The sequence below is a fragment of the Impatiens glandulifera genome, chromosome 6 (genome assembly GCF_907164915.1).
Source record: "Impatiens glandulifera chromosome 6, dImpGla2.1, whole genome shotgun sequence".
In the NCBI taxonomy this organism is placed as follows: domain Eukaryota; kingdom Viridiplantae; phylum Streptophyta; class Magnoliopsida; order Ericales; family Balsaminaceae; genus Impatiens; species Impatiens glandulifera.
Genome location: NC_061867.1, coordinates 34,457,880 through 34,467,707, shown reverse-complemented (window position 1 = coordinate 34,467,707; position 9,828 = coordinate 34,457,880). Strand labels below are relative to the sequence as shown.

The following is a 9,828-nucleotide window of genomic DNA, read 5'->3' as shown; positions in this document are numbered from 1 at the left end:
AATAAAAGGAATTATAATGATATATATTATGGTCTCAAGTTTAAATCTTGGTAAATTAGATATTATTTTAAAGTTATTTTGTTCATGTTTTGACATTTAAATACCTTTAAATTATCTTAACTAATTTATTAAATATTAAAGAATTTTGATAATAAACATAAACAAATCACATGTTAATCTAATAAACTAAAAAAAGAGTTTATTTCAAAATAAATCATTATCAAGTAACCTTTAAACTATTATAAAAAAAGAATTATACTCACCCTAAAATCCTGAGTTGGAACAAGATTAAAAATTACGTGTCTTATTGAATGATTAAGTGTGTTTGTGAGGTATATAATTAATGTTCTCGTACTAAAACCTTGTTTTTATTGGATTATTTGAAAAACTCAAACAAAATCAATTTTCCAATCGATCACTTTTCAACAATCTCATCACTAATTTCATTAACTAAAATACTAAAATACCCTTCATTTTATATTATTATTTTTTATTTTATTTATATATCAATACTTTTTAAGTCTTTTTACCAAAAATAATCATCACCTCCTCAAAATCATCAACAATCATTAATTTTTTCTGAGTTTTTTAAAAAACTCCAATCCGAACAAGGCCTAAGTTTTTGAACAGAACTTCGATAGGCTGTTATCTTAATTAAAAAAAATCTACAAAACTATTATTGAAAAAAGGAAAGTTTATTTTAAAATAACTCATAATCAAGCAACCTCTAAACTAATATTTCATTCACAACATTTTTTTTATCAAATGATTTAAATTAAGAAGTAAAATAGTAATATTTTAATAATTAAAAAAATAGATATATATTTAGAAATAATAACATGAGATCAGGGAAACCCTAGTTAAAAAGAAGGAAATAATAGTAGTTTATTTTAAAGTGTAAGGGCATTGTTGATATTTCTATAAAGAAGAAGAAAAAACACACGAGCGTGGGAAGTGGGAGTGGCTGGATGAAGCGTTTTATGAAGGATTTATCGGAATCACAAAACACAGAACCAGACCAGACCAGCTCAGATTGTACTGTTGTGTCCATTTCTCTCTCTTCTCTCTCTCCTCTCTCTCTCTCTGGAATTATTGTGCATCTCCGGTCATGCCTCGCGACTCCCGAACCCAGCCTCGCCGTCACATTACTTGCCACCGCCATCCAGCGGAGTCTGTAACAGGTTTCTGCGCGTCCTGTCTACGCGATCGCCTCGCTTTCCTTGAACCATCGACAACCGTCGACACCGAAGAACACGAAGTCAGTGACATCGTCGGGAGAGGAGATCCGTCGTCATCTCTTACTGGAGAGCTCCGACGATGTAAATCGTACTCCAATCGTAAATGCGGCGTCATTGCCGGAGTATCTGAGCAACGTAGGAAGTCTTGCGATGTGGCTGTTCGGGATACACTGAGCCATCTTTTCAATCGAGACGATGATGTGGAAATAGATTCAACAACTGAAGTTAACAAAGTGGAATCGAAGAACTTAGGGTTTGTGGAAATGAGTGATAAGCCGAGGAAGAGTAGTAGAGTTGCACGAGAAGCGGCTCGGTTAATTATTAGTGATGATGAGAAGGTAATGGAAGAAGATCTTAAGACTATGAAGGAGCATATAGAGATTGAATGTCAAAGCAGACGTGAATCAGCTAGGGATTTGAAGGATATTGCAGAAAGTTTCTGGAGTGCGGCGTCTGTGTTTAGCCGGAAATTGAAGAAATGGAGTCAAAAGCAGCAGAAGAAAAATCGGATTGATTCATACAGTAATCGTGCCGCTGGCAATAATGGTAAACATTTCCCGCAATCTGAGAAGATAAGTGTACGAGGTTTGAAGGAAAGACAATCAGAGATTGGAGATTTCGGACTCGGTCGGAGATCCTGTGATGATGTCGATCCAAGAAGGTTTTCTGTAGATACTGGTCGGATATCATTTGATGATCCAAGGTTCTCGTTTGATGAACATAGAGCTTCCTGGGATGGGTATATGATTGCCAGGACAATTCCTCGTCTTGCTCCAATGCTTTCTGTGATTGAAGACGTAATGTTAGCTCCAATAAACAGGTTCGATAATCGCGGAACAAATGAAATGCAGAGAGATTCAATTATAGAAGATGACACCGCCTGTTGCTCAGATTCTTCGTCTTCACAGATGCGAAACAGTTTTGATTGTTCAAGCTCAAGTAAGAGTTCTCATAAGAAGACAGCAATAGGAGGGGAGGTTGATGAAATATCAAAGTTTCTACATGCGGATAAGTCTAATGTAGTAAACTCACACATGAAAGCGAAAATTAGCCAAAGGGGGGATGCCAATGATGTTAAATTTGGGAGGTGGAAGAAATGGAAAAACAATTTTGGGTTTAAACAAAGGGATGTCTCCGGCAACTTCGCGCAGCCAGAACTTGAAGATGCAGTCATCAATGTGGATGGTTACCCGAATCTAACGAGGAGTGGAAGTTGTGTTTCAGGAAGACAGATTGTTAAAAAAGGGGGAGAAGATTGTGTTTTGGACAGAACCCAAGTTTCAAAACAATCTGCTGTTGTTGATAATGGATTATTGAGGTTCCATTTGACGCCACAATGGGGTTGTAGGAAATCCAAGTCTGGAAAAAGAATGTCGATGAACTCACCCATGGCTGCCAAGAACACCCATTCTATGATCTGATCTTTATCTCTTAAGGTACACAACATCATCATTATCATTATCATCTTTCATTTAAAATCTAATAGTGTATTATTAAGTGTAAAATGTTTGATTCTGTTTTGCAACATAATGAAGGAAAATGTTGAGAGTTTTGGACTTTTGTCTTGTTATATGGTTGTGTAGAATATTTGTGTTCCCAAATGAGTTTGAAGCATTGAAAAGTCTGAAACAAATTGATCTAGCTAGCCTAGAGAGAGATGTCGCGTAGGGTGTACAACTGTCCGTTTAGTGGAGTCCTTCCCTTTCCTGGTCCCCCCAAATCCAATGATAGCAAAGGTTACATGATGATGGATTTTATGGCATATTTTGTAGGCACCAAACCCTGTTTTGTATATGGCACGATTTCTTGGCAATCCTACATATATATCTATCTTTTTGTTTAAAACATTAGACAATGAAAATGATGACAAAAGTGAAACAATAGAAGTGGTTCAATGAAGGAAAACAAAAACATATGTATAAAGCTTAATGGTCCGAATGTCACATAACAAAATGAATGAATTATCCAACTCAACACGAAAATTTATCGGAAAAAAGTAGTTGTTATGATAAAATTGATAGTTGTTAACCACAGGGATTCATTTGTTCTACCCAAAAAAGGTCGGAATGACCCTTAAAAACAACAATTGGTACACTAACAGCTGCATATTTATTGTTTGCATTCCAATCGAATATATCATTTTTTTGTAAAAACACTCTTTTAGATGAGTCCGAGGCATATGCAATTCAGATGGGACTTGATTTCATCTCAAATTATCATCAAATTTCCAGCTAAACAAATATCCTTATCCTTATCTATCATTCGGCAAACTGCATCAATGGATCTACCACAAATAGAATAGAATGTTTCATGTATCCCAAGAAGCCATGTCCAACCAACACATATTCTTGCCCAGTGGGGGTAATAATAAGACACTTTTTGAATGTTCTTCCATTCCATTTTTAATTAAAACTGTTTGTAATTCCTTATTTGAACCATCATAAATAATATTGGTATGACACAAATCAAAAGAGCCCGAGGCATATTTGGTTCGAGCTGCCTTAGTCAGACCCACAATATCTAAACCTTTGTTCTCGACACTAGATTTAACCTCTTTTCCATGAACAAAAAAAAGAAAAGAAAACATATATGTTGGCAAAAACAAACAAGAAAATTGACAATCACCCAAAACAAATTGTGGCCCAATTCATTTTACACGTACATCAAATGATCACTTTGTACCATTGCTGCTGCTGCTGCTAATGACATAAATTAGTCCAAAAAAATTCAAAAGTGAAGCTGCTTTTGAGTGTGAAGAAACTTTGAGAAGATAGATGTTTTGAGGTCATAAATGATTGCTCTGCCACTGGGGGACCTTCTTTCTGTTCTTGCCTGCTTTTTTCTTCCCCACCCCACGCCCCTCCAACAGCAATGTCCACATTCTTCTTTCTTTTAATCAAAATAACCAAAGTTTTTCTAGTCACAATTTTATTGCTTATCTTCTTCATTAAAAGAAAAATAATTTGAATCTGGGTGAAGCATGTTGGCTAAACTAGCATCAGTACTGATCAACCTTTGCATCACCCAAGATCATCATTAATCATATTAAATATAATGTTATTATTATAGTCATCTAACCTAAATAACATAATAAACAAAATTATTTAAAAAACAAACTATAGGCTCTGAGTAACCAAGCCTAATATATATCTTTATTATTTGTTCATCATGTAAAAACAAACTAGATCAACCATCAATATGAAATCAAATGTTGCATCTGTATTTTATTTATATAAACCAACAGTAAAAAACTTCAAATACTCCCCCCTTGTTTATTCAATGTCGTAGCCTTTCTCCTGAAGATCCGTAATAACTTCATTTCGCATCCTCAACCACAGTTTCGTAGCTTCTTGTTCAAATTTCTTGTCTTGCAAATCTTGCTGGTAGTTATAAGAGTCCTTGTCCATTTCAGTCAACCCCTTTGGGCCTATTGTTGTTCCAATCATACCTCCTTTAGCAATAAATTCCTCCATAGCCTCAGCATCCCCTGGATATGGGAACTTTCTTCGCTCATATAAGTGAGCCATTTCTTTCTCTTCCTTTGGTCTAACCGTTAGATTAAACCAACCAAACGGAGAGGTTTCATTTAAAACCCAAGCAGTACCAAATATTGCATATGTGCAAAGGAGAGCTTTACCAATTTGCTTCCATATGTAGCGATCATCTTCACCCAGTCCTATCTTCGTCAAGAACTTCTCTGTATTGAAGGCTTTAGCAAGTGGAAGACCTGAAAGTAGAGTTTTTGGATTCATAATTTGAATAGAAATCGTAGAGATTAATTAAAAATAAGAAAACCCATTCTGATCAAGTAAGATTGTAAATAATCCATACTCAAATCAAAGACGATCTCCATGCTTTGCCGATTTTTTTCAAATCTTACATTGTGAATCTTCATGAATGAAATTATATAATTTCTTATAAAATATCAATTTGACTGTCTACCCTCAACATTTCTTCATAATTTGAAACAACTTTTCTAAGGGCATCATATAATCTAAAAACTTAACATCATAAATGTACTAAATTGCGGTAGGCGAGGCGGTAAGTGACTGCATCGGGTGCCTAGGCGACGGTGCCTAAGCGGTTGAAATATTTCACTATATAAGTATAAAATATTTTAAATATAAATATAATAAAGATATTCTATAATTACCATTTACCAAAAGTTCAAATTAATATTCATAATCTATCTAATATAGTAACATTTAACAAAAATAAGCATAACTAATCTTCTAAATCATCTATATATGGACCATCAGCTACATTCATAATTCTCTCATCGGACTCAAAATCAACATTTTTTTCATGTTCCTTATCTGATGTATCTAAATTTCGGTTTTTGATCTAAATATCTAACATAATTGGGATTGCTTGGAATTGATCTGAACATACTCCTAATACTTCTAGAAATACGTTAAGATGTTGAAAAGTCTTTTTTTATTAAATATATATATATATATATATATATTTAATATTAGAGATTAATTAATTAAAAATAATAAATAATTAAATAATTAATGACCGCCTCATGTATAGACGGGGCGGTGTAGGAGACCACCTACCGCCGCCTCGACCGCCATTTAGAACACCGATAAATACTTTTACAGTAACACTATTTTACATTGATGATTCATGAAATGACCAATGAAATGCAATTATCAATAAAATGAATGCAAATAGATATAGTTATAAGGTTCAATATATGTAAATTCTCAACTAAATGATAAATATTTTGAAATTCGTAATCTCTCGTCTCTTTATTTCACCCTGTAGTATCATAGAATCCAAATATTCTATAAACATTTCGAATCAATTTTGAGTTTAAGATTTTCACTAATTTAAGATTTTAACTTAATTTGACTTGTTAGACAAAGTTATGTAATGTAGTATGGTTTAAGAATTAAATCGAGATTTTAACAACCATGGTCAGTAACATCTTCACTTTCAGTTTTCAGCCTCTATCCTATGTTAAGGTATTGGACCCGAGCAAATGAGAAAGAAAGCTTGAGATACGTGTAACAATGTTTTGGGGCAAATTAGAACTATATAAACATAAAGTTCAATATTTAAAAGAGTTCTATGGTACACACCTGTTTTGAGGTCCCAAAATTGTTTGCGAACCATTTGGAAATGCAAAATGAAAAGAAATGAGCTTGATCTTGAATTGTGGTCCTGGAGAGTGATTAATTCATATGGTCCTATTTGACAGAGAAAAAGAGGTTATGGTGGAAAACACATGACATAGTATAAAGTGACAGAATTATGTTTTATTACAACATTGTAGTACTGTGAGAAAGAAAGAACAATTGAAGGGGAAATCGGATAAGAATAAATAGAACATAAGCTGGCAACCAACACAAGTAATGACAATATATTTCGAAAAGGAACATGTCTAAGACAAGTTTACTGTGATGTCGTAGTTTGGAAAAATCAATAAGACACAATTACAGTCAAGAAGATGAAAACCACCCAGTGAAACTAAACTAGCTTATGACTACTACCACAACTCTTGACCTTTTTGGGACTTCTCTTTAACTCAGCGAGCTACCAACTATTTGAGAAGTGATTCAAATGGTTCATACTAGAATCAAGTACATGGGTTTTATTAAGTCTATCAGCAAAGAATTATTGACGTTTGTAATGACTTTTACAACCTCCCCTTTCGTAGAGAAAAGGAAATAGCATACAAGGAGATACGTAAATGCGTCAGAATTTACAGCTTAGTTTATTAAGAATCGTCACCACGGTTTTCTCTATAAGTAACCGGGAAAGAATAAAAAATTGTGCGAACCAGAGATTGAATGGATTAGGTGTTTAGTTACCCATGAGGGAGGGCCTCACAGCTATACGCCATGTGCCAAAAGACGGTCTCTACTCTTAAGTCTTTTGGTTAGTTCGAATTGAGTTATTTGCCATTTCGTTTTCATTTTCTATTTCTATTGGTTTTTGGGGTGGTTTTGGAGATAAATGAAAAGAAAGGAATGGAATGGTTTTGAAATGAGCCCAATTGGTTTCAGATTGGGAATAAACTTGGATTTGACAATGAATAATGCCTGGTTGGCCTTCAAGAACAAAGCCCAACATTTCTAGTCCAAATGAGTGATCAATAAGTGGATGTCTTCTTCAATCTTTAAACATCTCATGCTATGATGATGATCCTCAAGCTTCCTTCCATGATGACAAGGTTCTACATTATTCGATAGTTTTCAACCCTATGTTTAGTCATCTAATCAAAACTCAAAGCATAAGAGAACAATTATAATCATGGGAAGCATCATGTCAATCATGACTCATCAAACCAAGACATTTAATAAGCTCATTCATCATGTAAGCAATTCAAAAGCATGCTTGTAATCATAGCATCTAAACATGTTCATGCCATTAACATAATCACATCTTAATCATTTGAACACATTCATTTCAAACAATTAACTCAAGAGAACACTCAAGACATGCATGCATCAAGTTAATCACATCGTGATCAACATCTCATAGATTCATTACATCACATAATCATGTACATTAAATCAAAGCATGTCCATGACATCTCATCAAAGCCTAGCAAACATTCATGAATATCAAGATGTGCAATCAAGTTTGGAAAATCATGGCATTCGAGCATATCATCAAATTCATCATGACTATCAAGTCAAGATGTGCAATCAAGTTTATGACAACATATTCATTCATCACAAAATAGCATGAAAGCATATCATCAAAATCATCTCATTCAAATGTATTAGAAGCATTGTTGTCATTTGAAGTTCTCCTAGGCTCAAGTCAAATCCAATTCATTGTGGAAGAAGCTAAAAAATAACAAATGTGGTTTCATCAAACCCTCGTTTGATTTTGGAGATTAGAGTCCTAATAACATACAAAATCAAGAATTAAATCTCAAAGTATGTATCAAGAACTCACTCTCAACTCTTTTTTCTTGTTTTTTGGAATTTTTCTTTATAACTTTTATGGGATTTTATATTTTTATTTTATGGAGTCCATGCAAAATGCTGCATAAGTACCCCAAATGCCAAGAATTAGGACTCGCGGATCAAGACGATGGTAGTTCCTTTAGAACTACTCACTCATTTTGTTTCTCATTCCACAATTCATAACTTTAAAATTCCGAATCCTAAGTTCAATTCAACTTCTAAGATTAGATCCGTTTATCATAAAAATTAGTCCTTAATTATGCTAACTATAAACCAAGCCAATTTGAGCCAAAATGTAATATCCCATTCAAATCTGATCTATTCTTCCTATTCTAAAACACACTTAATCTTCGTTTTGTTCATTTCCTACTATTCTAAACATCTTCATGGGGTCACTATTGTTTCAGACTTTTCAGCAAGTAATCTCTCGGTAAGAACAATATGAAGGAATTTTTGCAAAAGTTTCATCTAGCGTCATCTAACGAATTAGAACCTTACATAAATCAGAATAAAAGAGGCACCAGTCTTCAAGATGGGGTGTTGCACCTCGGCCGTCTCTCTGATACAGCTATAACGACCGTCAAGAGCTCCGAAATCGAGGGTAGAGATCAGAAGATCCGTTCACTGGTGCCTCCAAAATCTCTCTCAAAATTGCGACTACCCTTTTTAGCTCTTCCTTGGGCAGCAGAGGCGCGTCCTCCTCTCCTCCGTTCGTCGCCGTTGTCGTTGGACTCGCCAGCAGACACTGTGTGGCACGGTTTCGATAGATCCTCTTATTTTCTCTCACAGTAAAGGGAACAAACGGTCCATAAAGCCGCCTCTTTGGGCTTTTGGCTAAACAATAAAGATTAGGTTTTTATTTTCACTTGTTTTTTGTTTCATTAATTTACCGTAGAAATAAGAATAGACCAAACAGAGAAACAAAATGATTATACCTTGTTTGTTTACAGCACTAGTTTTGTTTTCATTAATTAGTCATTTTATAAACAACGCAAATAAAAAGGTAAAAATTACCCCCAAAAGATACGACAATGGAATAGCAATTTGAAGTAATAAATTTTGAAAAATTCTGCACAATCCAGTATATTCAAGCAAAAGATATCCAAAAAAAGGTTTTAATATAAATTCAAATTTGTTGGTTCTTAAGATTATTTTTCAATTAAAAAAGTTAACAAAACTCTCACAATTATATATGATCTTACTTGAACTTGAGACCTAAATCCGTGAACATAGACTCTAATGAATTTTAAATATCTAATTTAAAATTATACAAATAAATTAGGTTTGCTAGGTTTGATCCCATTTTCTGTTTTTTAATATTTTTGTACGAGAAAATTTATTCATATATTGTTTAAGTAAGAGTTGCATTATTCTATTTAAATTCACATATTTTTTAAGTTTCACTGAAAATTTTAGTGTTTCAACTAAATCTCTATGAATTCTTATAAAACTTTTCTTCAAATCTTAGTAAACTTTTTTTTTTGTTAACCTTTTAACACAATTAAAATTCTGATGAGAGTGGAGAATGTTTTTTTAGTTTATAAAAGAAACTTTCCTTTAAATTTATACATTCAATATTTTTTTTTTATTAATTGCTAGCATTAATGTTCGAAGACGTAAGTAACATTTGACGAACTCCGTTATAAATTTTTTTAGTGTTC

General features: G+C 33.5%; 2 protein-coding genes across 3 annotated transcripts; one reads left to right on the top strand and one right to left on the bottom strand.

Annotated features, from left to right (window-relative positions):
- The first annotated feature begins 1,108 nt into the window (after positions 1–1,108).
- LOC124943541 (protein OCTOPUS-like) lies at positions 1,109–2,659 on the top strand. Its single transcript, XM_047484038.1, has one exon. It carries the CDS (start codon positions 1,109–1,111, stop codon positions 2,657–2,659), a length of 1,551 nt encoding a protein of 516 aa, XP_047339994.1.
- Positions 2,660–4,359: 1,700 nt separating this feature from the next.
- On the bottom strand, positions 4,360–9,002 carry LOC124941071. Of its 2 annotated transcripts, none has more exons than XM_047481330.1 (3): positions 8,697–9,002; positions 6,329–6,439; positions 4,360–4,965 (listed from the first exon to the last, which is right to left on the bottom strand). In XM_047481330.1, exons 2-3 carry the CDS (start codon positions 6,360–6,362, stop codon positions 4,511–4,513), a joined length of 489 nt encoding a protein of 162 aa, XP_047337286.1. In that variant the 5' UTR covers positions 6,363–6,439; positions 8,697–9,002; the 3' UTR covers positions 4,360–4,510. The 2 variants fall into 2 exon arrangements, with proteins under 2 accessions (XP_047337286.1, XP_047337285.1); XM_047481329.1 differs by having other exon boundaries at positions 6,329–6,436; positions 8,666–9,001.
- Positions 9,003–9,828: the final 826 nt, after the last annotated feature.

Excerpts from the sequence above, each read along its gene's own strand:
- LOC124941071 (XM_047481330.1), bottom strand. The coding sequence starts at position 6,362 with ATGGTTCGCAAACAATTTTGGGACCTCAAAACAG. Across the intron at positions 4,966-6,328 it reads ATTTTGGGACCTCAAAACAG|GTCTTCCACTTGCTAAAGCC; the intron begins GTGTGTACCATA and ends CTCTACTTTCAG.
- LOC124943541 (XM_047484038.1), top strand. The coding sequence starts at position 1,109 with ATGCCTCGCGACTCCCGAACCCAGCCTCGCCGTCACATTACTTGCCAC.